The sequence below is a fragment of the Sceloporus undulatus genome, chromosome 3, assembly GCF_019175285.1.
Source record: "Sceloporus undulatus isolate JIND9_A2432 ecotype Alabama chromosome 3, SceUnd_v1.1, whole genome shotgun sequence".
Classification (NCBI taxonomy): Eukaryota; Metazoa; Chordata; class Lepidosauria; order Squamata; family Phrynosomatidae; genus Sceloporus; species Sceloporus undulatus.
This window is the reverse complement of record NC_056524.1, coordinates 34236897-34264491: the sequence shown is the minus strand read 5'-3', so window position 1 is coordinate 34264491 and position 27595 is coordinate 34236897. Positions and strand designations below refer to the sequence as shown.

The 27595-nt window shown below is 39.4% G+C and overlaps 1 protein-coding gene across 1 annotated transcript in view; it reads right to left on the bottom strand.

Annotated features, from left to right (window-relative positions):
* PDS5B (PDS5 cohesin associated factor B) overlaps nucleotides 1–27595 on the bottom strand; it is a 136081-nt gene that overhangs the window by 67747 nt on the left and 40739 nt on the right. The window contains 11 exon segments of the mRNA XM_042457262.1: nucleotides 5276–5357; nucleotides 8083–8196; nucleotides 10172–10323; nucleotides 13542–13687; nucleotides 15291–15385; nucleotides 16594–16709; nucleotides 20382–20522; nucleotides 22719–22799; nucleotides 25868–25994; nucleotides 26494–26591; nucleotides 26748–26834. Of these exon segments, the coding sequence (XP_042313196.1) occupies nucleotides 5276–5357; nucleotides 8083–8196; nucleotides 10172–10323; nucleotides 13542–13687; nucleotides 15291–15385; nucleotides 16594–16709; nucleotides 20382–20522; nucleotides 22719–22799; nucleotides 25868–25994; nucleotides 26494–26591; nucleotides 26748–26834 (1239 nt within the window).

Sequence of the window (27595 nt, the reverse complement as noted above, 5' to 3'; positions counted from 1 at the left end):
ACCTTCATTTATATAGTGCTGTAAATTTACACAGCGCTGTACATACAATCTTTTAGTTAGATGGTTCCCTGCCCTCAGGCTTATAATCTAAGAAGACACGACACAAAAGGAGAAGGGAGTGGTGGTGGGGAATGGGATCAGGTCCAGCAGTTCTTTTCCACCTCCGAGGCCTGGACCAAGGCAGATGGACTGGAGGAAGGGCTTGGCTTCTTAATGGATGGTTAAAAGGAGGCTTCCTGGGTCAGAGAGGGGCTCGCCTCTGGGAATGCTTCTCTAAACAATATAGTCTTTAACTCAGTTTTGAAACAGTACTGAGAATTAGTCAAAAAGCCAATTGGGTTTTTACAGGTTAAAGACTTTTTTTATTGCTGTGGTGTTTGGAATGGAGACTAATGCACACATATTCCCTTTGCAAGCTGGAAGCATTATTCATTCTAATGATGTGGGAAAATCTAGATCCCATCTCCATGAATTTGTGGGGTGGTGGACCCCTAAAAAATAAAAATCTTCACCCATGGGGCAGAAAAGGGTGTCAGAAGAAAGGGAAGAAAACCAGTAGGGTCACCAGGTGAGAGGACCAGGGCTGCTGCCACACTGCAGAATTAATGCAGTTTGATGCCACTTTAGCTGCCCTTGGCTCCCACGGTGACCAGCTGTCCTAACCACAAAGGAGGACAAGGCACTGCAAAAAATGTAGGGCTTTCAATTAAAATGGAGGACATGACCATGGATAAGCTGAAACCCCTCATATAAATATTAATTCATGCTTCTTAGTGATGCTCAAAAGAGAGGACATTTTCGGAATTCCTCCTGGACAGAAGACTGAAATGTAAGATTACCTCAGAAAAAGGGGGCATCTGGTCATCTTGCTGGTTCCATGCTATGGAGCCCTGGGATTTGTAGTTTGTTGTGGCTCCACTGCTCTCTGACTGAGAAGGTGAAATCTCCTCCAAAAATCCAAAACCCAGGATTCCATAGCATGGAGCCAGGGCAGTTAAGGCAGTGTCAAATTGCATTATTTCTGCAGTGTAGATGCAGCCTATCAAAAAAGGATGGGAATGGCTCCAGGTTGAGAAAGAAAAGACACATAGTAGGCACAGCCACCAAGAGTAGGCAAGTCACACTCTCTCAACCTCAGAGGAAGACCATGGCAAAGCTTCTCTGAACTTATACTGCCAAGGAAACCCCATGGTAGGTTCACCTCAGGGCAGGGCAGACCTCCTCCTCTTCCAGAACATGCCCTCCATTCCAACCTTCTGTCCAGGAGGTATTCTAAAACATCTTCCATTTTGAGCATGACTAAAAAGCATGCATTTACATTTCTAGGAGCTTTTTGAGCTTTTCTTGAATCCTGTCCTCCCTTTTTCTTGAATGTCTTCCATTTTGTGGTGCCTTCCTTTGTGGTGAAGACATCTGGACACCCTGGGAAGAAGACCAAGCTTTTAACGTAGATTGTTGGAGCCATTGTGGACTAGTTGTTTGACCGTTGGACTATGACTCTGGGTTTAAATCCCAGCTCGGCCATGGAAACCCACTGGGTGGGGGCATCACACTCTCAGCTTCAGAGGAAGGCCATGGCGAGCCTCCTCTGAACAAATCTTGCCAAAGAAACCCCATGAAAGGGTGGCCATGAATCAGAAAGGACTTGAGGGCATACAACACACAACAAAGGGGGGGGGGTGTCTAGGAATCTGAGAAAAGTGTGAGTGAATGGGAAAGGAGACAAAGGTGGGTGGATTGGGGAGGAGGGAGGGGGTGGGGGGGGAGAGAAATGGGGGCATTTCTGTTCACATTTTAATGTAAAAAGGAAAGAAAAGGAAGGAGAGAAGGAAGGAAGGAAGATAGAGGGAGGGAAAGAAGATAAGAGGGAAGAAAGGGGAAGGGTAGGAAAGAAAGAAGAGGGAGGGAGGGAGGGAGGGAGGGAGGGAAGAAGATAAAGGGAAAGAAGGAACTCTGGGGACCAGGGTTGGAAACCCAGACTTACCATGGAGGCCCACTGGGGTAGGTGAGTCACGCTCTCTCAGCCTCAGAGGGAGGCCATGGCAAGCCTCCTCTGGGAGAGGGGGAACCTTGCCAAGAAACCCCCGTGAAAGGGTGCCCCTAAGTCGGAAAGGACTTGAAGGCAAACAACAACAAAAACAACACAACTCTGTGTTGTAGGACTCAGAGAGGAGAGTGGGCAAATGGGGAAGGAAGAGGGTCGAAGTCTGGGAAAGAGGGAGAACTGGGGCTGGGGGACTGGGGAGATCTCTTTCGGGGGGGGGGAGATAGCCAGAGCTCCGTGAGTGCCCCAGTCTATGCTGGCAGCAGCCTCCAAACCCCAGGCTGAGTGGTCTGAACCCTCCCCGCCTGAAGGTGCTGAAAGAGCCCTGCTCCCTTCCCTTGGTCCTCCTTCCTCGCCTGCCTTCCCACAGTTTGCATGCGGAGGCTGACGCTGAGGCCGCCCCTTCCTCCTCCTCCTCCTCCTCCTCCTCCTCCTGCCTTTTCCTGCCTCCCCTCCAGGACCCATAGGCCCAGGGACAGTTTTCACTCTAATATTTTTAATTATGCAAAAAAAAAAAAGCTGCTGCGCCATCACAGTGCCGCCTACTGTTTGGCGCCCTAGGCAATGGCCTAGTTCACCTATATGGATGAGCCAGCCCTGCCACAAGGGCCATCCAGTCCAACCCCCTGCCATGCAGGAAATCTCAATCAAAGCAGACCCGACAGATGGCCATCCAGCCTCTGTTTAAAGACCTCTAAAGAAGGAGACTCCACTGTCGAACAGCCTTTACTGTCAAGAAGTTCCTCCTAATGTTGAGGTGGAATCTCTTTTCCTGCAGTTTGCATCCATTGTTCCGTGTTCTAGTCTCTGGTGCAGCAGAAAACAAGCTTGCTCCCTCCTCAATATGACATCCCTTCAAATATTTAAACAGGGCTATTATATCACCTCTTAAACTTCTCTTCTCCAGGCTAAACATACCCAGCTCTCTAAAGCGTTCCTCATAGGGCATGGTTTCCAGACCCTTCACCATCTTAGTTGCCCTCCTTTCAACATGCTCCAGTTTCTCCACATCCTTTTTGAATTGTGATGCCCAGAACTGGACACAGTATTCCAGGTGAGTTAGGAAAACTGTCTGTTTGCAGCTATAATAATAAAATTACCTTTCTAAGTCAGATTATAATTGACAAAGACATTAGAATTTTTTTTTAAGTTTTAGAAAGGAAACACCAAGTCAAAGGCATTCCTTCTGAAGAAGTAAGAGAGAACCATACCTGAATTATTATAAAGGAGTTTGAAAAGATATGAAATGGGATTGACAGCCTCCATCAGTGATACAAACGTATTTACTATAATAAGGCAGGAAAACCAAAGAGCCTCGGAGCCACAAGAGGGAGCTTTTCTAACGAAAAGGGCCAGAACACTTGTGAAATGTCTTCAAGAGGATGTACATTTATTTAACATTTAATACTGAGTTGGAATGCAATACAGAACTCAGTAGCCAGTTACCTTGTAAGCCAAATTCTGTTCACATTTTAATGTAAAACCAAAATAATTTTAATGTAAAACCAAAATAATTTCTGGCTCCAAGGCTTTAATATATTAAACCAATGTTGAAAATAAAACTGCATTCCTTCAATTAGAACATTTTATTTTCAATGCAGCATTTCATGACTCTGCCAATTTATAAGAAAGATAGCTTTACAACAGACCCAAGATTACTAACTATATATTTATTGATTTGGAACTTTATGTTAATGTATAAAGTGTATGAAAATGTTCAGATGTTACATTTTGGTTATTCACTTTGCAGAAGCATGGAATTGGCTGCAGGTGGGACTCAAACCAGCAGGTGATGTCCAAGGTCACAGTGTGTGCCAGGAGTACGTAGCAAGATGTAAATATACTGTGTCATCTTTGCAAGGGGGAAGATATTCCAAGATGCACAGGAAATTGTACAGGAAGGGGTTGAGCTAGATTGCCACATGACAAATGTGTATAGAAGCTCAGATGTCTGTTTGTACATTTTGTAGGTTTGTAGTTGGTGGATGGTGTTGGTGATTTTTTATTTGTTGCCAAAGACACATGCGAGAACAAAGTCCCTCTACAGAGATAAGCCAGGAGTTGGTGTGCCTTTCTTCTAGCCGCAGTTTTTCCTGGCATGCTCCGGCAGCTAACAGTTGTTTATCTTCAACACAAGGCTTCCAAGTTTACTCTGCATGCTCAAGTTTGCACCAACATTATATCCAACTGGAGTCCCAAACAGAGCAGAGCCAATGAAATCAATGTGGGCTATGTAAGTGGTGACCAACAAATCCATTAATTTCAATAGGTCTACTCCAGTTGAGACTAATGCTGGAATTAGCTTTTCTTAATTATTAACTTCATTCTCATTTGAATCATCTTCCAAGGAGTACAGAATGGTACAAATGGCTTCCCACCACCATTTTGTCCACAAAAAACCATGCATTAAGTTATGCTGAGAAATGATGACTTATGGGCAAAACAGACCAGCAGTAAGTGCTGGGTGGACGCGATATCTGCATTTAGACACCGCATGCTCTGACAACACCCCTATGCTGTCGGGAAGCCACACAGCTGACCACACATGCAGCGGCTTCACTGTATTTTGGTGATGTGGCATTTACATGCACCACGCCACCGAAACACCAAAAAGCTGCGGCAGCAAAGGCACCCTTTTCCACTCCAAAAAAAGTGACATCTTTTGCTGATTCTTTTTTGGGCCAAATAAACGCTGGACCGGGGCTATGATGTGCAGTTGCGGCAGCCGCAATCTGGCACTCAAAGGGGCGGCATGACGCTGCCCCTTTAGAGCCATTTGTTTTGACCCTTACTCTACTTCACCTACTGAGATTCATGGCTGAATGGGGATTTCAACTGAATCGCACTAGTCATACTCTGGAGGAAACCACTACTTTTTTGCATAATATGTTTACCATCTCATTTCATATGGGGACATTCCTTACTAAAGATTTTAGCATCAATGCACTATTCATTAGCCATCTCAAATTACTGTAATAACAGTAACTTACAAAACCATGTCAAATAATGCAATATTGTGTGAACATTAGTAAAGAACTGTTTGAATTTGGAACCATCCCAGACAATATAAAAGGGGTTACATAACCTTTTTTAAAAAAAAAAATCTGTGTAAAATTCTATACACTGTGAAAAACTCTCACCAGTGTCACTACTGAAAACAGAAAAAATAAAATCTCAAGATGAAGTCTTAAACTACATGCATACAAAAAAATGTAAAAAGAAAATACTTACTTTGGGTTGCTTAATTAAATCAACCAAATCCTTGACTTGGTGCCGCAATATATTTTGACACTTCCACATTTCATTCAAGGCCCTGATAGTTATAAAATAAATAAATAAATAACAATAGCACAAATGAGCACAGTATCATGCTAAACTGTAAATCATATACATTGTTTAAAACTTCTAAAAAAGGCAGCCATGGACCTCTAAAGTCTAACTAACTAGACATGATCTACTGAAAAGCTGATACAAAGCCTAGCATTTATTATAGCTAATTCAGCTCTATAATAAAATAAAATGTACAGACACAGTTAATGAAAAAATAGCTTTGTAGACCTGCTATCCTACATTATCAACCAATGGCACCCCTGTGAATGAGGTAACTTCCTCTTTGTTCAAGTCCTGCAGGTTCAGGCCCATGATCTCCCTGACTGAGTCTATCCATTTGGCATGTGGTCTTCCTCTCTTTCTACTTCCCTCCACCTTCCCCACCTTCCCCATCATGCCTTTTCTAATGAGTCATGCCTTCCTTTTAAGTGGCTGAAGTATGACAGCCTCAATTTAGTCATCTTGGCTTCCAGGGAGAGATCTGGCTTGATCTGTTCTAGAACCTATTTGTTTGTCTTTTTAACTGCCCATGGTATCCACAGCACTCTTCTCCAGCACCACATCACAAAAGAATTTTCTTTCTATCTGCTTTCTTTACTGCTCTTGCAGCCATATATAGTAACAGGGAATACAACGGCTTAAACGATTCTAACTTTGGTATTCAGCTGTATATCTTTACACTTTAGGATTTCATCTAATCCCATGATGGTGAACCTATGGCACAAAGCCATTTCCCCTGGCATGCGGAGGGCAGGGAGAAGGAAGAAGAGGCATGAGGCTGTTCCTCCTCCTTGCTGACCCTCCCCGGCCTCCAGCTGTCTCTCTGGAGGCAGCTGAAGGCTGGGGGCAGCACGGGGGAAGGAAGAGGAACAGGGCACACCTCTTCCTCTTCTTTCCCCCTCACCTCCTGGATGAGGCAGCTGAAGGCACAGAAGAAGTTCCACCTCCATCATTTTTTATGTATCTTCAAACTGATTCAAACTTATGGCAACTTGGCAACATTTATTAAGAGGTTTGTCCCTGACTTTCTCTGACAGTGTGATTGCCCAAGGTCACACAGTGGGTTCCCATGGCTGAGCAAGGATGTCCCTGTTCTCCTAGAGTCTTGGTCCATCACTCTCACCACCACACTATGCTAGCTCTTTGTTACTGCTCTATTTCAGTCTATCAGATGTTACCTGACAGGAGTTTTGGGCTATGATTCTATTTGAGAATCCAAGAATCAGTGAAGTATCAGATAACATGGCACATTCCAAGTCGTGTCACCTTTTGGAAATGTGATCCTATCTATGGCAATGTCAGTCAGATGCTTTCACAATCCCTTTGGATTTGCTTCCAGAGCACCTATCACTTACATCTCAGGTGGATGCGATGGTCAGGGGCACCTATTATCAGCTTCGGCTGATACGCCAGCTGCGACCTTACCTGGGCTGGGGGGACCTTGAAACGGTGGTACATGCTCTGGTAACCTCTCGGTTGGACTTCTGTAATGCGCTCTACATGGGGCAACCCTTGTACCATACTCGGAAGCTACAATTGGTTCTGAATATGGCAGCAAGACTGGTCACTGGATCCTCCAGGGTCAGTCATATAACACCTGTCCTTAAAGATCTACATTGGCTGCCTATCCGCTTCCGAGCGCAATACAAGGTGTTGGTTATTACCTATAAAGCCCTAAATGGCTTGGGCCCAGGGTACTTGGAGGACTGCCTCTCTCCATATAATCCGCCCCGCACACTCAGGTCGGCTGGGAAGCAACTATTGAGAGTTCCAGATGCTAAATATTCAATAACATCACAGAGGGCCTTCTCTATCTCGGCCCCACGGCTCTGGAACTCGCTTCCTGGCGAGCTCCGCTCGGCCACCTCCCTCAACCTATTCAGGAAGGGGTTAAAAAACTTCCTTTTCCAGAAGGCTTTCCCCTAGCGTCCCCAATGAAACTTCTTCTTTCCCTCCACCATTGTTGCATTCTGTGCTAGCTTGGATGTTGTTACTTGTAGTTTTTAACATATCTTATTGCTGTTTTATTGTGTAGTGTAATATGTGTATTATGTGGTGTAATTTGTATACTTTGTACATTTTAGCACATTGTAACCCGCCTTGATCTATGGAAAGGTGGGCTATAAATAAAGATACTATTATTATTATTATTATTATTATTATCATCATCATCATCACCACCACCACCACCACCACCACCACCAAAACATTCATATTCCACCTTTCCTCCAAAACTGGGTCTTAATGCTTGAATTGAACCATAAAGAATTCAAGCATTACAAGCTGCAAAACTTACTTAATAAGATAAAAACTCTGAAATAAAAGATATGGAATACAATATTGTATGAACGGAATTCCATATCCTCAGCAGAACCTTACCTTTCTCTGCCCCTCTTTGCTATCCTCATAAATATGCTCTGGATTTCCACCCCCACCCCCAAATCCTTCCAAACAGATATTTAAGGCTATACACCATGAGGGGTGGGGCTATCAATCTTTGGGTTCTACTGACACCCAGAGTTCCATCAGCAGAACATGACAGCATATCACCCAAGATAATTAAACCAAGTTAAACCATAAAACAGTGGTTTTCCAAGAATTCTAGTGTAGTGTCAAGATCAAAGATCTATTTTCCTCCAATAAGATTATCTGTTATGTTAACACTGAAAAAAACTGCATTAGCTTTAGAGTTATCATATGAAACGTACTTAACAGCATTCAAATCCAGAGTTGCATAAAGGTAATATAAGCATTTCATTCTTTCATTTGTTTCCAAATTGTGGGGAACCATGTACTGAGCAAAGATGCGTTCCACAAGCAAACTAAAAAGAGATAAATAGTATTACATTTATGTTTTACAAAGTGACAGGGATATTAAAATACATTTCTAATTTCAAGTCATGAAATTAATTTACCCATACTGAGCTAAACAAATGCAAAGTATAAATTAGATTATTAAGCAAGTAATATTATATAACTGAAGATTCATACTTCAAAAGAGAGAGAAATGTATGAATTAGATTTAATTTCTCCAGGTTTCAGTAACTGAAATTGTAATATCTACACACCCAGTGTGTGGTCCAGTTCACATGCAAAAAAAAAAACCTATGGCTTTTGCTATGTATGATGCTATCCTACACATATCAGCTCATAAACAAGCACCACTGAGTTCAATGGGACTTGCTGCAAAGTAAGGAGCTGTGAACACCAGCCAGAAAGTCTGGCCTGGGGGTGGAATCAGGGTGTGGTGTCCACATGACGCACGTCCCAACTCTGCCCCTAGGGCAGCATGATGCTGTGTGCTGCTCCACATAGTGTGCACCGTTACAACACTCCTCTCGCACTGCGTCCATATAATATAGCACCAAAGGAACATCCTAAAGCTGCAGTGCTGTGGCTATCACACCCTTTCCAGGGTGCAAAAAGGAGCTCCTTTTTGCAGCTCCTTTTTGCACCCTGGAAAGGCCAGATCAGGATTGTGGCATGCGGTTGCTGCAGCCCCAATCCAGCGCAGCTGAAGGCGGCTGCAGGCTGCCCCTTAGGGGCAGTCTGCACAGCCCCTAAATCTACAAGATTACAGTTTAAACATTCACACTTGCTCCATTTTTCTCTTTCATTTACTAGACCTGGTCCTCCAGATGTTTTGGACTTCAGCTGCAAGAATTCCTGTTGGCCAAACTGGGTGGGGCTTCTGGGACATGAAGTCCAAAAACACCAAGTCTGGAATCGCTGCTCTAAACTGTAAAATCAAAATTTTCCAACCATCTACAATTTCTTTATAACATCTGAGCTAGGATACTGATATTTGTTTAAATTATATTTATTAGGAATAAGCCAAGAACAAATAGTGGCTTCAGATCCTGGTTTGTTCTTATTAACCAAAAAAGGTGCAGAGCGCTACATTCATATGTAAGTGACCCTAAACTTTAGACAAAGTTAATACTGACTGTGTTTAGTTTAGAAGTGAAAGATTTTAATTTCCTCCTCTGATGTGTGAGGGACAGAAGGACAGGGAACACAACCTAAGGCAGACTAATTCATATTTCTCGAGACCCTAAGACCACTATGATCTAGTTCATGTGCCATTTGATCAATTCAATGACACAGACTGTGTATGTTTAGAATAGGAATATTACAGCTATTCCTATGAATGGTGAAGTCTAGAGAACTATAATCTGAGGATGTTTTGTTTCCTAAATTCCAAGGACATCTTCAGAAATGCTATTCTAAGAAACAAGCTCAACGACCCCCTAGACAATTTAGCTATCATATATATTCGTCTATAAATCTAAAAATGTATGCTCTCCAAAATTGACCCCAAAATCCCAGGCCGACTTATTTACAAGTTACTAGGATAATGTGATAGCAGCTCTTTTAGATTTAGAGTTTCTTTATCTCTTGAACCAAGCAGAAAGAGTAGTGGGTGATTGGTTGATATTGCTGTTTAAGAGTCCATCCCCCCCCCCTGTGCACCTCGCCTCGCCTTGCTGAAGTGAAAGCTGAATGCTGAAGCAAAAAGCCTCAGTGAGAGTCCTTCTTGTCGCACGCATACATACACACACTATAGGAACCTCCAAGTTTTACCCTCAACTTATCCACAGGTCATGGCAAAATCCATAATTTTGGCCCCAAAACCCGATCTCAATTTATACATGCGGTCAACTTATATGGTAGTTATGTACTTTTCATATCATGGTCCAAGCTTTTCCTCCTTTCTTACTATTTAATTACGTAAACTCACACAGAACACAAAGTAAAATAAATACTTTCTAGTCTTAAAAACTCAGGTTAACCTACCGATCATCAATACTGTTTTGATAATATATATGCAACAGTTTATCTTTTATCCAAGCAATTTGTTTTGCAGCTTCTTTTCCAGCTTCTGACTGCAAAGAATACTTCTTGTATATTTGTGCAAGTCCCATCATGGCTTCTTTCCTCACTCTCCACTAAAATAATAACATAGATTAAACATCAACAGTTATTATTTTTACATTCTCTACTCTAAACATGTCAAAATATAGAATATTATTGTTGCTCTCAAATGGGTTAAAAGGATATATTGTCAGATTTATTACTATAAACCTGAAGATGAACTAAAACAGAATGGAATAGTGTACCAAATTATTTTCACCAGCACCCTAACTACCTTCTCTCCCTTGCAAAAAAAAAAAAAACACCAATGGTAATTAAATATATTTTAATAAAACATTCCTTTCTGTACCTTTGTTACTGATGTTCTGACTACCCCACAGCAGTTGGATAAAATGTGTTAGAGGCCTATAACTAAATCTAATAACCATTAGTGTTCCATTGGATCCTCCAGTTATGCAAGCAATAGTATGCTCTAGCAAACCACACTGCATTAATAAACAGAAAGTCTCCACCAGTTCTTTGTGGAACACTTACTGTCCCTATCTGTAATTCTGAATTCCAGGGCATGTTTATGCGTGTATTTTCTCATTTGCTAGAAGAAAAAAAGATGAGCTCAAGCAAAGAAAAAATGGAAACAAATATTATACATGACATCTATAGCAAGAATACATGTGGCCAGGAAATGGAAAGACAGAGAAGTATCCAGCACAGAGGAATGGCAGTTGGATCTTATGGAAATTATCAAAATGGATAAATTAACACAAGAGATAAATAAAAAAATTCCAGAAAAAGCAGAACAAAAATGGGAAAACATAATAAAATACTGCAAAAACAATTAGACACTGAAAGAAAAGCCAGATTTTGAAAAATGAATGGTTTTTCCATTAAGGTGAACAATTTGAAATTTAGAAAATCTCAAATAAATCTAAGAAAGCATGAAATACTGAAGGAAACAGGAAAAAATTATATCTTTTAGAAAGAAGTAGTAAAATATAAAAGAAACAATGACTCTCTAAACAGAGGAACAAAGAAAGTCATCCCAATAGAAGAAAGAAAAAGGATAACTTGCTGACACAAGCAATCATGATAATTATGAATTTAAGTAAATCAAATTTGTTGGAAAATATCTTAAAGGTATGTCAAAAAGCATTGTATGATATAAAAATATTTTTTTTAAAAAGATGAAGATGTTACTTAAGGTTCTTTGAACGAAAGCTACTTTGGATTCTTTCTTAAATATGGTCTAAGGACTAGGCTTATGGTACTGTACTTAATACTGTGAAATGACACATTTAGATAGCAGTCCTTATTTCAGAATTTGTTCAGTTGCCAAACCAATTTTCTGCAAATTAAAAAGATCACATGTTGGACTGCTTTGAATTACTGTAAAGATCTGGTAGAATACAATGTCTTTGGAGAAGTACTATATTTACACACTCCCTTGACCTTTCAATTTTATTGTGATACAACCTGGAAGTGAAATAGTTCTAATTGGTACTGTTACTGGAGTGGTTTAAAAACAGCAACTTGAAAATCCAGACAATCCAACTGATATCTGTGGCAAGACTTGAAAATTGCTGTTTGTCAATTATCTATATCCAGCTTGAATGGGCAGGAGTAATTTTGTCAAAGGACAAAAACTCAAGATGTTCAAAGCTGATAAAGAGAATTACTGAGGAAGACTCACAGCTAGCATGGATGCTAAAATGACTTCTATTAAGCATTGAGGGAAGAATAAAAATACAACCAACAAATGCAAGTTTGTTTTTGTTGATTTAAGTTTTCTGCCAATATACAAGTATTTTTCATTTTCGAAGTGCTGAGTAGCCTGTCTATATCAAGAAGTGACAATGCCAATTAAATTTTCACAGTAATGAGTAACCTGTCTACGTCAAGAAATGACAGTGCCAATTAAGTCCATTTCCGGTCTGGAATGTAAGACAACAAAATGTAAAAAAGACAAAGGCAGTGGGGAGAGGAAATACTTCTGCAAGGTGATGTATAATGTAAACTAAGGCTTAATGTAAACCTAAGACTTAGAAATCTAAAATGCTGAATAATTAAGAGTCCTTCACACATTACAGTTTGGGTCCACAGTCTGGACCAGACCATGTGAAAGACCATACTCCCTATATAAGCTTCCCAAGTTTTAAGATCCTCAAGGGAAAGCTTTCTCTTTATCCCACCACTGTCACAGATAGTGTCCTGGTGGCACAGTAGTTAAATGCCAGTACTGCAACCACAATGTTGAGTTCAATCCCAGAGGATTCCAGGTTGACTCAGCTTTCCATCCTTTGTTGGTTGGTAAAATGAGTACCCAGCTTTTGGGGGGCAATTGGCTTACAAACTGTAAACCACTTAGAGAGTGCTGAGTTCACTATGAAGAAGTATAGAAATGTAAATGCTACTGCTATGTTTGACCAGGACATGTAAGCTTCTCCCAGGCTATGCAACTTCCAAAGGAGGTCTGGTGAGCCCACCATCCTTCCTTTTATCTGAGGCAGATAACCTTTTTATTTAGTTAAGCTTTTGGCTATGAACTGATGATTACATAAGGATGTTCTGATGGGAGGATGGTGTATTTTTATTGTCACTGTTATGTTTTAAATGCTTTAAAACTGTTTCAAATTAGTGCTGTTTTAAACAGGATAGTTAATTTGTATTTTAATTATTTCTTATTATAATGACTGTTTTTAAGTTATACGGTCAGTCCTCCACAATAGCGGGAGTTAGGGGAACAAGACCGCCACAAATGCGGAAAATTCACGAATGAGGCAAGCCTCGCCCACCTCCTCCTCCGATGCCTGGGACAGCTGTAGCCCACTGTCCTAGGCATAGCAAGGTGAGGTGGGCAGGCTGGCCCCTCAGATTGCGAATAACCAAATTCATGAATACCAAGTCCATGAATGTGGAGGGCCAACTGTATTTTGTTTTAATTTGTGCTGTAAGCCGTTTTGAGGTCATATTGGGAGAATGCCAGCATGTAAATAAAATAAAAGTAACATTCCTACACTGAAATTATCTGTGTGAAGAATCTGCACAAAATCCTTGTGTCAATCACAATACTGCAACAGCAATACACAAAAGGAAAATTTCAGAATAAATTTTTTACAGGATATTTCTATGCCATCGTGATTATGGAATCCCACAGTCTGGGAACATACAATTGTGTCAGTGAAGCTAACAATCACAGTATGTTGATCTGTAGTTGGACAATTATTTTGTGAGAGATCTTAACAATGAAGAATTTTTAGATTAATAGTCTGAGTAGCTGATTTACATAATGACTTACCCGTTTGTCAAGTGTTCGCTCCCTCACAAAGTTAAGCAGATGATCATTGACAAGTAAGAGATCTTTCTTAGCAGCAGTAACTATTGATACAATAACGTCATGTCTAATAGCTTCTTCAGGGTCATGAGATCTCACTTTAAGATACTCTGTATAGAAAAGACACCTTAATTAAAATCTCAGACCACTATTTCAAATCCCTTTAATCTGATATAGATTGTTGATGGCATACTGATACTAGATAATGAATACAGAAGCCTGTAATAAAAGGCACTACAACAGCCATGTTATATTCCCTCTTGTAACTAATTACTGTTGGTTATTTAAGATATATTTATCAGAAACACTTTCAGATAATTCTGTCATTTCAAAAGAAGTTTTCTTGTCCAGTAATACTTGAGAGATCAAACAACAACTATAGGACTTTTCTGTTCTACAAGGTATTCCCAGACATACAACAAAGCAAAAACACAGTACTACATCTTCTCTTCTGCTCTCTCCCAATAAATCTTTAGATTTACAGCTCTATAATTTCCAGCTAGCACAAGTGGCCACTTGTTCTAATGCACTGTAAACTAACAAGACGTAGCAGAACAATTCATCACCACAATAGATAATCACCTTTATATACAATAGGATACACGAAAGCAACAATACCACCCATATGCTTACAGACCTACAGGATTTATAGATTTATTGAAATTTATTTCTGGTTCTATAATTTGGATAAACCTCTAAGAATGTGAGCAACTTAAGTGAGAAAAAAAATCCTTAACCAGTCTCTACCAGAGAAAAATAGTTGTTCATATTTTACTTAAGATTCATAATATATTCTGACTGTCTGTTGTTGTTGTATGCTTTCAGGTCATTTTTGTCTTATGGCGACCCTAGGGTGAACATGTCATTGGGTTTTCTTGGCAAGTGTCTTCATAGGGGGTTTACTATTGCCATCCCCTGAGGCTGAGAGTGTGTGACTTGCCCAGGGTCACCAAGTAGATTAATAAATTCAAGTGGGGAATAAAACCCTGATCGCCAGAGCTGTAGTCTAATCAAACCACTACATCGTACTGATTGTACCCATCACTAAATATGCTTTTAACAAAAGATGTCTTACATTTTATCTTATTTTTGGAATTTTGTCATAAGTGTCTTAAATCTTGTCTTGAAGGATTTAATGTACAACACATTTATTATGGCATAGGTTTGCTCTACAAATTTCTTAGTCTGTTTCAAAAAAAATGAACAGTCATGTAGTTCTTTAAAAATAGTATGTCTTTAGATATACTTGAGACCCATGTACCAAGCTATGTCACAATTGCTTTTAAACTCCTTAAATGTAGTTTGGATAATGTCCTCCAATCTCTTTTACATGCAGAAATCTATGAGGCATAAAATTTGAACAAGCTGTACACGCAAAAGGTGCAACATGCAAAAGTCAACATATCATGATAGATATTCCCAGATAATATCCAGGACCCTACACACATAATCCTATTCAGCTATTACACCCAAGCAAGGTTGTCCCCTTACACGCAAAGCCCAGTTACTAGGTGAAAGGGGAAGATTTGCTTCTTTATCATTTGTGTAGAAGAATTATCAATAGTGATCTATCTTCCAAATTAGGCTTTTCATAAATGAATTATAATAATCATATGATAATAACCACAACATAACAGTGTGATTTTGCTATACAACTAAAAACAAAAGTTATGTGAAATATTTTATATTCATTTACAGACTGAATTTACTGACCTGTTAAATCTTTTGCTAGATCTGGATGGTTCATAAGGCAGTGACTGGCAAATTTTACACATTCAAGACGGATAGGTACATGGATATCATTAAATCTGTTCAATGAAACAAACAACATGTTTACAACAGCCATATTGTCCCTCATTTCAGTGATAATCAAGATGTCATACCTATCTCTCATTAACTAGAGAGACTGATGTACTGTATACACTGGGTTGGACCTAGAGATACATGCTGGATCCAGAAATAAAGAGCAGGTGCTAGCAAGAAATAATAGAAAACTGTAGAGAATAGGTTTTAGAAGAAGCCTATACTGAGACATGGTGCAAGAGATACTACATCACATTGTACTAATGCAACTTAAAACTGGATCTCAAATCTTTTTCTCTCCCAGAAATTTTGCAGTAAGACTGTACCAAAGGCATTTTTTTTTAAATGTTATAATAAGAATGAAGCTCTCAGGCTTGTCCAGTTCACTTTTTACCATCATAAACGTTTTAATATCCAGAGCTTCTTGCTCATTAGTTCATAAGGCAGCATGACTAGCAAATATCTCAAAAATAAAAACATATAGGAACATGGATATTATGCATCATGCTATAATATAGTATAATTGAAGCATAATGCACTATGATAAGTCACAATTATGTCCAAAAGATATGACTAAACACAATTCTACTGTTTTAATGTACAGAATATTTTCAGGATGCACTAATACGCTGCCCGGCTTGCATCAGATAAATCAGCCTTGATTGTTCATATTCAGTTATTTCAAAAATGTAATACTAGGACATGTCTGTATTTTTAACTTGATTTTGCTTGGTGAAATTGTTTCTTACTTTAAAACAACAATAGGTTTATTTTGTTTGGATTTCTTTCACAACAATATTTATATCAACCCATGTAGTTAATTCAAATTACATGGTCTTGTTTCCACTGCTCTGAAAGTTCCTCAAATGTTGTATTAAATTCAAAGAGAAACTGAACAAGTATTAAAAGTATTTGATATTTTGGTATTTTTGTAAGAGTCAGACATTTCCACATCCAAAAAAAGAAAAGAAAGCAAGAATTACAATAAACATTACAGTGTGAAAACTAGTTTAACTTAAACGAAGTAGCTTATACTAGTTAAATCTGTGGAATCAAAGTCACAGCTCTAGCCCAGTCAGTTCCATTTCAAAATAAACAGCACAACAGTATTCATACACATCTTCAGTTCATTCTTATATTTAACAGAAAAAGTCAAATGCTGAATAATCAGAGTACATAAAATCATTACAGACAAGGACTTAAGATTATATACCTCCCCAAGTAGCATTGCCAGAGTGGTTTGTTTTGAGATGCCAATTCTGAATCCTTAGCCCCAAACATTTTTGCTAGTAACTTGACAACCTGCAAGCGTTCTTCATTGTCATTGCTCTAGAAAACAAAAACATTTTACATAAATACATGTATTTGTACATTTATATGAAAAACATGAAAAACATACTTTGGAACAAAGCAATTTTTTCAAAAAAATATTAATATCTAATAACTATCAATGTAAAATTCTAAAGAGATAGCAAGCAAGCAATAGTCATGAAGATGAACAAAGCAACAATTTATAGAAGATATAAGTGGTCTTGTTATATAAATCTGATAAATTAAGTATATCATTAGCTTTCTGGAGTATCATTCACTTATTCATTATATATTTTATACATGATTAACTTATATCCTATTAAACCATACAACAGTTCCTCCATATCTTTCTAGGCTTCCACCTATGAGTAGTTTTGCTATTGATGGTATGCATCTCAGTTTGTTCTATCAAGTGGAAGACTGATTTAAAATCCAGGACATCTATTCAGAGAAGAGATGGGCCAAATGTGGCATATGGGACTCCTATGCCACCCAGGTTGTTTTTGAGGCCCTCAGCCCCTTCAGACTCCTCCAACTGTCCCTTTTCTTATGGGGGAGGGAGGCAATTCACCTTTTAAATGGATTACAGGGAGTTCCTGCACTATGGAAGCGTTCGGAAGACAACCTGCTCCCTTGACCCCTGTCCCTCATGGCTAGCGGCTCAGGGGGGACCGGTGGTAACTTCAATGTTACACCGGATTATTAACACATCTCTGAGGGATGGGCAATTTCCATCCAGCTTGAAATTGGCCACTGTAAAACCGCTGTTAAAAAAGCCCTCCCTCGACCCCCTGATGCATAATAATTATCGGCCAGTCTCGCTGTTGCCATTTTTGGGGAAGGTGATCGAGAAGGCGGTTGCAATCCAGCTTCAATCAATCTTGGATGAAACGGATTATCTAGACCCATTTCAAACTGGTTTTCGGGCGGGTTACGGGGTTGAGACGGCCATGGTCGCCTTGGTCGATGATCTCCGTCTGGGCATCGATGGGGGAAGCGTGTCCCTGTTGGTGCTCTTGGACATCTCAGCGGCTTTCGATACCATAGACCATGGTATCCTTCTGGAGCGCCTGGCAGAGGTGGGAATCGGGGGCACTGCACTCCAGTGGTTCCGGTCCTACCTCTCCGGGAGGTTCCAGATGGTGCAGCTGGGAGACATGTGCTCCGATAGGAGGGCCCTTACATCTGGGGTCCCACAAGGAGCCATTCTGTCTCCCATGCTTTTCAACATTTACATGAAACCGCTGGGAGAGATCATCCGGAGACATGGGGCGCGGGGTTATCAGTACGCTGATGACACCCAAATAGTCTTCTCTATGTCTCCAACTGATGCAGTGACCGAGGATGGCATCTCTCCTCTTGTGGCCTGCCTGGAATCAGTAATGGGCTGGATGAGGGAAAACCGACTCAGTCTGAATCCAGAGAAAACGGAGGTGCTCGTGATAGGTTCTCCTGACCCGGGTATGGCAGTGGTTCCACCTGTCCTGAACGGGATCACGCTTCCCGTGAAGGACTCGGTACGCAGTCTGGGGGTGCTCCTTGACTCGTCGCTCCACCTTACATCTCAGGTGGATGTGAGCACCTGTTATCAGCTTCGGCTTATCCGCCAGCTGCGCCCATACCTGGGCCAGAGGGACCTTGAAACGGTAGTACATGCTCTGGTAACCTCTCGATTGGACTTCTGCAATGCGCTCTACATGGGGCAACCCTTGTATCATACCCGGAAGCTACAAATGGTACAGAATATGGCAGCCAGACTGGTCACTGGTACATCCAGGGCCAGTCATATAACACCTGTACTTAAAGATCTGCATTGGCTGCCTATTCGCTTCCGGGCGCAATACAAGGTGTTGGTTATAACCTATAAAGCCCTACATGGCTTGGGCCCAGGATACCTAGAGGACCGTCTCTCCCCATACAATCCGCCCCGCACCCTCAGAACATCTGGGCAGCAACTATTGAGGGTCCCAGGGGCAAGATTAGCCTCCACATCGAGGAGGACGTTTACCATCTCGGCTCCGAGCCTCTGGAATACGCTGCCCATAGAGCTCCGCTCGGCCACCTCCCTGGCCAAGTTCAGGAAGGATTTAAAGACCTTCCTGTTCCAGTTAGCATTCCCTGACACAAGTTCCAACTAGTCTCCCTCCCTCTGACAGCAGTGGCAAGCTGGCCAGAGTGGGTTTTAATGTGGGTTTTAATTGTACTTTTATTGTATTTGTAATTTGTGATTGTTTGATATGCTGTACACCGCCCTGATTGTAAGAAGGGCGGTATAAAAATAAATTATTTATTTATTATTATTATTATGACAATTTTTGAAAACCAGAAGTGGACTTCAAGCTACTTCCGTTTTCTTTTCTTTTTTCTGGCAGTCCTTGAGGCACCCAGATGATCTGAGTGGCACACAATCTGTCTCTGGACTCACTTTTGATTTAGGGCCTCCACAAACAGGCATTTTCCTGCTGGCAGAAGTAGAGGGAGGGAGCTAGACCTATCTTTTTGGGAACACCATTTTGTAATGTAGTAGCTGTCATCAAGTAGGTCCTCTCCCATGTCCAGCTAAATATACATCAAAAGGTAGGACTGAGAGAAGGGCTCTCCCACAAATCTTAAAACCTGTGCAGGCTGATACGGGGAAACAGTCCTTCAGATAACATGGACCTAAGCCATATGGACTTCATAACCAGCCTTCTGACTTGTACCAGGAAACAGACTTGTAGCCACTGTAGCTGTTGTCACGCACATACTGTTAAGTTTCCCATAACCAGTCCAAGTCAGTTTTATGGTTGCAGCATTCTATCCAGCTGATGTGACTGAACACTCTTCAAAGACAGCCCCACATAGTGTTCAAACAAGACATAACTAAGGCATGTGTCATCATGGCCAGATTCAACATCTTTTTTTGGGGGGGGGGGGGGGGGAGAATCCAAATTATATGGAAATTGTCATGCAAATCGTTCACAGCAAGCTGCTGAGTAGTCTATATACTTTTGTGGGCCTGAATATAATGGCACCAAAAGCTCGTAGTAAATGTTGGGGATAGTTTGGCTCCACTTCATAGGAAAGGATTCTCAGACACAATTGTGTCAACTACCCTGATCATTCTTTCATTCCACAGATTGATCAAAATTTCAGCTCAGCTGAGGCAACAAGCAATTCCCCCAAAGCCATTAGAAAACCATCCAGATCCATCAGCTGTCTGGGGTGAATCATCTTAATCATTCCCCAAACCCTGCATATGTTCTGAATCCCAATCAGTGTAATCCTACCAGGCAGTATTCTCTTCATGACAATGTAACTGAAGTTCCTACAAACTAAGGTTACCATCTTCTTAACCAGCACAGATTATCAGGTCTTGAATGCATTCTATAATATGAACAGGGCAAGATATCACTTAGGCACCTTGACATGTACACCCTGCCCTGCAGGAACACAGGGTTGTTTTGCATTTATGCTCTATGTATGGTGAGTTGAAAACATAATAGCACTGGAGTGTATTTGGATACACATGGATAACTGAAATTAAGAAAATGCTGTGAGGGATGCTCATAAGACCAAAACATGCAGCACTATGTTCACTGAGGGAGAATGAATATCCTTGTGGAAATGCTGAGCTGCTTCTCCTTTCCCAAGACAATGGGCGTCACACACCCTTTAATCTAAGTCTGACACATCTAACATACCACTTACCTTAAGTTTGAATTCAAGCTGTGGCAAAACTGAGAGTAAAAGATGGCTATCAATATTATACAGCTCCAGAATTAAGTCAAAAACATGCTCGGAGAGATCACTGATAGACGTTTTTCCTAACATAAGCACTTGATTAAAGAACTGAAAGACAAACAACATACATCAGTTGCAGAATATGAACAGACACTCAGTCTCTCTTAGCATCCTCTTAATCGATTTCAGGAAGAAGAAATACAAGATCATGCTGCAATTCTATACAGTCTCCCCTTCCTTTATGCGGGGATCTGTTCCGGACACACACACACACACACACACACACCGCATAAAGGGAAATCTGCCTATGCTCGAGCCCCATTTAAATGAATGGGGCTCATGCACATGGCAGCATATGTGCACCATGGGCGCGTGCACCATTACCCCTTATGGGGCATGCCGGCCCTTTTCTCAGCACAGCTTTCAACATATGCTGAAAGCCGCATAAGGCGTACCCGTGTATGCCACAGGCACACTCTACTCATTTTCCTAGAAATAAGCCCTAGTGAACCTGATGGCCTTTATTTGTGGGTAGCTATATAAAGAATTGCATTGTCCATGTGTGTGGGGGGGGGGACACATGCGAATGTGTTTTTAAAAAAGGAACAGTGATTTCAACTAGACTTTTTCCCAAATATATCCTTCACAGTCTAAATCAGTGTGTTTCATTTTACACATTCATATTTCAAACACCTAAAGTTCACACTATGTTCAATGTGTTCTACAAATTTTTCAGTAGATGTATTTGATCTAGTACAGTAATCTATTTCAAGCTATATTTGCACTGGGGAAAGGATATTGTTACTGTGTACAATTTAAATATAAAAATATTGGGCCAGTGTGGTATAATGGTTTGAGCATTAGACCAGGACACTGGGAGACCACAGTTCAAATCCTAGCTTCGCTATGGAAACCCACCGGGTTACCTTGGGCCAGGCACACACTCTCTCACATTCTCATGGCAGTGGCAAATCTGCTCTGAAGAAATTCAGCAAAAAAAATAAAATAAAAAAATCCCTATAACAGGTTCACCTTCGGGCCGCCATAAGTCAGAAATGACTTGAAGGTACACAACAACTACTACTTAAATAAACAATTCAAAAATTCTGTATTAACAGCAGACATATCCTATATATAATAACGGAATAAAAACACCAGTACTACTTATTTCCTGATAAAAGCTGGCTCATATATTATATTTTGTTAATAAAAGCCTTATACAAGAAAACAATTACTGATACAAGTTATGTAATGTTGAATATCTTGAAATACAAACCTTAGTGATTTTTAATAGCTGTCAGTATAAGAATCAAGATCATGGACATATCTTACTAGTATCCTGAGCCAGAGAAGAATTGTTCTGTCCATATCCCACATTTACTAGAGTATTATTTTGGTTTTCTACACCCAATTCCAAATGTATTGCTTAGATGAACTCAAAAAGGTGTTTAGGGAGATAGCCCTTCCAGTTATCAGAAGTATCTGGTCCCGTCCCCCCCCAACTGATCTATGCATGTTTTGCCTACCATGTGAACCAAGTGCTCATAGCTACAGCAATCAATAATTTCCCTAATCAGAATGGCTGGAAAATTTCTACTACAAATGAATTGCTGTCAGCTCCGCCTGTGATCATCCCATTCACATGTTAATGTCTTCCCACACAGCAACATATCGAAGAAAGCTGAAAGTACTTTTGTGGCAAAACTATATTGCATAAACTGCTCATAAGATAAATAAAATAACTAGTGTGGGGTGGGATTCTTCCTTACCCCATTTTAAACATACTAATCCAATATGTGTTTACTCAAGTGTCCAATGTTGTTAATGGGATTTACTCCCAAAAACGAATCAACTATCTGCTGCATCCAGCCTTTGTCATGATTAATGGTGATTCAGTGAAATCAGTGGATCATAAATTAGTCATCAGTAATCTGCCTCAGTGGTTTCAACAGATCTTCTCTAAGCATGATTCAGTCTGGATCCTACGTTCTCAAAACTGAAGAAAGGACTAACTTGCTTCAAGTGACCCAGTTCTTCCATGTACTTTTTTTCAGTTTTGAGAACATAGGACCCAGACTGAATCAGAGAAGATCTATTGAAACCACTGGGACAGATTACTAATGACTAATTTATAATCTATTGATTTCACTTTATTCTCACTAAAGCAACCTTATGAGTTAGTTGTATAGTGCTATCTGAAAATACTTCTTATCGTAAAAGTAAACAAAAACATCAATATTTCATAAACTTTAGATTTACATCTCACTTCATTTCATCTCCAGTGTCATTTTAAATTTCACTTACATTAGTAATGTATGGTTCTATAGCTTGGGCTGTTCTCTTCAATAAAGCCTTTGCCAAGTCATATGCTTGCTTGTTCAAGTTCTGAAAGGTATATTTCACAAAGAAAATGTTGTAAAAATATGCTTGAAACTATTACTTTTAATAGTTTTACTTTTCAATGTTCAAAGCACAAGGTAGCCAAATGTTGAATAAAAACAATAAAACTACAAATATATTCCAGGATAAAAAACTTCCCAAACAGACAAAACTATACACCTATAAATGTAAGTCAATACTACATCCAATTTCCAATATTAAATAAAAGTCAAGCATCCAGGCTGTAAATCCTAAACATCTATGGAAGTAGCTCTACTGAATTTCATATCACTTCTGACTAAATACATGTAAAAATCTTAGTTTGTATCTTTAAGTCTAATGACATCATTTTGCTTAATTAATTTTGAAGGCAGATAATCAGCATGTTCTATAATTAAACTTATAGTTGCACATATAAACATGCCTCCGCAAAATGTGTCCTTAATTTTAACTATAGTAAGCATCTATTATTGTAAATGGGTTCAAAATGAAATATGAGTGTTAAGTACACTCGTCTTAAAATGAAATCTTAATGTGCTGTACATAAATATATTAAAGTGTATATTTAAAGGATCAACTGCAATGGAAACTAAGGCTGGGAACAGATGGGCCAAAAAGGACGCCCTCATTACGTGTGAGGGGCGGCGCTTCTAGATGTAACGAGGGCGTCCTCACTGCGCAGCGCTGAATAGACAGCGCGCATAGCAAAGATGTCACTGCTGGGCAGCCTCCAGATGGAGCTGTGCAGCAGCAATGTGCTTACACCGCCGCCGGCTGTTTGTGCCAGCGCAAAAAGGAGCCGCTTTTTAGCGTTCTTTTTTTCTCGCGTAGCCGCGTCGCGCAATTTGGTTGCTGGGGCACAGTTATGCAGAAAAGAGAGGCGGCTCCTGGCTGCCTCTTTCTGGTGGCCTGTACCCCACCTAACCCAAACATACAGTAGGCCCTTGATGTTGGCAGGCTTCCCATCCATGAATTCAGCGTCTTTGGATTGCCATGTCCCATATTATCCAGGGCTGGTACTGGTACACTGATGCTGGTGCATACACATCATAATCCATCAAATAATATGGGACTTGAACTTCTGTGTTTTTTCCCATCTGTGGGGGCAGGACACCCAAACCCCCATGGATGAGAATAGTCCACTGTACTTCCATTCCAGTAGGTTAAGGGACTCAACACCTCAGTCAATGTCTGCCCCTGTTCTTCACTGAAAAGCTACTTCTGAACTTTAGGACAGGGTCCTTTGGATGAGAATGGGATATGAGATAGTAGGGTGCAATCGATAATAGAGATTACTGAAAGAAGTTGTGCTGATTAAGCAAACAGAAGTATTTTCTGCTCAAGCAAGATCCATAATCTTTACAACTGAATCATAACTGAATCACATCTAGCAAACAGACTAATTCTCTATTTATATTTTTAAAAAAGAGATGAAGCTTCTGTGATCAAATGCTGTAACTGACAAAATAATTTATGGATATTACTGGATATATGGATATGCTATAACTGCACCGTACTTTGGAGCCAATGGCCAGCAAATCACCAAAAAAATAAAATAAAAATGCTAGGGTTTGTAATATACTACTGTGCAAATCACCAGATCACTATAGTAACATTTTCAGCAATCTTTTTTTTTTTTTTTTCTTATTTTATGCTTTCTGGTTTACTTAAGGTCTGCAATGTGTTTGATAAATAAAGATAGTTATGACAATAAACACAGACATTTAATTTCCTTATAACTGAAAAATGTTGTTTAATTTCTGTAACTATCAATTCTTGGTTGAGGAAATGTTTCAGAGTTACAGCCTAAAATTCTCTGTTAAATAGATTTTCACACCAATGCATATGATTTCATCTTAGTCTTCAAAGTAAATGTTTGGGGGTTTTTTGTGTGTAACACCTTTGTATTTACAGAGGAAGAATATAAAAGAAATCTGTCTTGTGTGTAAGCAAATACAGTTGGCCCTTCTTATACACTGATTTTTTATACAGTGGTACCCCGGGATACGAATTACCCAGCTTACGAATTTTTCGGGATACGAAAAAATCCCATAGGGATTTATTGTTTCGGCTTACGAAGGTTTTTTCGGGTTACGAAAAAACCTCGGCGCTATTTTCAATGGAGCCGCGGCAGAGCCGCGGCTTTTTTCCATTAGCGCCTATGGCAATTCAGGTTACGAAGGTTTTTCGGGTTACGAAATTAGCCGCGGAACGAATTAATTTCGTAACCCGAGGTACCACTGTACACGAATTCAAGCGTCCACGGTTTCAAAATGTTCAATAAAAGTATAAATTTTCAAATATCAAACCTTGATTTTCCATTTTTTATAAGGGACACCATTTTGCTATGTCACTATATTTAATGGGACTTGAGCATACATGGATTTTGTTATCCACGGGGAATCTTGGAACCAAACCCCAACGTATAGCAAGGGTCCCCTGTATAAGCATCCAGTGTACAGTATGTGGGCTGTGTTTCCAAAAGTTTGGGGTTATGATTCTAGGTTGTATAATGACTTTTACTTTGTTAAAAACCAGTATTTAGTTGTTATTGCAACAGGTTAGCACTCATTCTTGTTCATGAGATACACAAATATCAAAACAAGAAACTTGATTTTTATTTTATTTTAGTGATTTGACTCAATCTACCCTATTAAAAAGAATCAGGTATAACAGGTGCCTAAACACTGTTGTACCTAATAGAACCGAACAGGAAATGTTCTCATACAAATATTGCAGGGTAATGTTTGCAAATGAAAGCAAATGTACACTAATATTTTGCATTGGATGTTGTTCATGAAAGCTTATGCCAAGACTATTTTGTCAGTTTGTGAGATGCTATAGGACTTAAAAACCGAGTTGATTTATCTTCTCTACATTTCACTCTAAAACCCTATCTATCTGAGAAGTGGGAGGAAAGCCCTGACTGTCCACTACTTTAACAGAGCAATCTAGCCTGAATTATAACAATCAAGAAAAAAAGGTAGCTTCAATATTAGCTTGGCATTTGCATTCATTTTACTTAGTATTAACAGGATTATAATGCCAATTACGTTAAAGAGATTGGTGCTTACCTTATGTGCAGGCACTAAGTTAACTAAAACTGTATCCAAAAGCTCCTGAGACACTGTATCACCTTCACAAATAATAGAGCTCATCAAATCCACCATGTGCATATGAACTTTCTGATTATGCCCATTGCTGAAATCAGAGGGACAGCTTTTCAATTTAACAACAGAATACTAATGAATCCCCTGAATGAAACAGTGAGGCATTTATTTTAGTTCTTCCGTAAGAACATACTTTAAAATGTCATTATCTTTATAAAACATTTATTCAAGCAATTATGAAGTAGTTCCTTCACTATATAATTCTCTAATGCTGAAAGTGTCAATGTAAAATTAGTGACAATGTTGTAACATTAGGTCAGTGAGTTAAATACTTAATATCAAATCAGAGGGGGCAGCATAATGTAACATGGCAGAGCTGTAGTACATACAGAAATATTAAACAACTATAATACCTCACAAAATTAGACGAAAGACATATGAACCTAGGGAATTGTCTAGGCTGCGATTTAAGTGTAGTATGTCTACTACAAAGGTTTGATGCTGATGTTTAACAGCCTGCTGGTCTTACGGTTCTATCGTACTAACTTTACTGTTAAAACTACCCATTTGATTAGAGAATATATACTCACTTGATTACAGAAAACAATGTTCTGTACAGTTGTGTGAAAATTTCATTGCTATCTTCTAATTCAAAGCAAATGTTGTATGATTTAACCCATGCAATGTTCTATATAAGGGAAAAATAAAAAAACCATATGTATTAAGAAAGAATCCTAGGTGAAGAGAAACATGTTTTCTGGTTATCATTAAATGGTATTGACATTTTATGAAATTAAGCCTTTTAAATCAAGATAAATGTTACCATTATGGAGTTTAAACTCACCTCTAGTAAATAAAAGTATCTATTGAATTGTGGACTTTTTGTATCTTCCAGTCCCTTCAATTGTCTTGTTATGAACATAAATATATCCTACAAAGGAAATAATAATTTACTGTACATGACATCACAGTATATTTTAACTGCATAATCATCCAATCCAACTCAAAAATTACTTCTCTATGGGCTAGCAAACTCGTAACTTGTTTTAACTAACCTCTTCTTCTCACAATCAAAGTCTGAAGCACATAAAAAGACAGAAAATATTTAGAACATCATTAAGAATTGTACAACGGTGATTTTTCACTTTATTTTATTCACAAACAATACCAGGCCTTCTAGTCTATGTTAGCATATTTCCAATCCTTCTAGTCTATATTATATACTGATAAAAGAGACTCCTGATCTTTTCTGAAAGAAATAATAATTTTTCATTTCAGTATGTGCAACAAAACCACAACACCAGACCCACTTTATATGTTACATTTTTAGTGTAACCACATTTGGAATATGCTAACAACTGGAACATTTGATGTTTCTAAAACTCATGTGCAATATGGGTGTATAGCAAAGGAGACTGGGCAGACATGTATATCCAATACTGTATTAGAATGGACATTGATCTAAATATTTAGGCACTTAGGACATTTCCAAAAGCAAACAGATTACACTTCCAAACAAGTCAAGAAATTGCACTCCAGACACAGACATATTTAGCAAAGAAATAACATCTATAATAAAACTCCTTGATGATGAAAAACTAGAAATGTCTACTGCTTCTTAACAGGCTCTGATCTAACAATTATTATTATTATTATTATTATTATTATTATTATTATTATTATTATTATTAT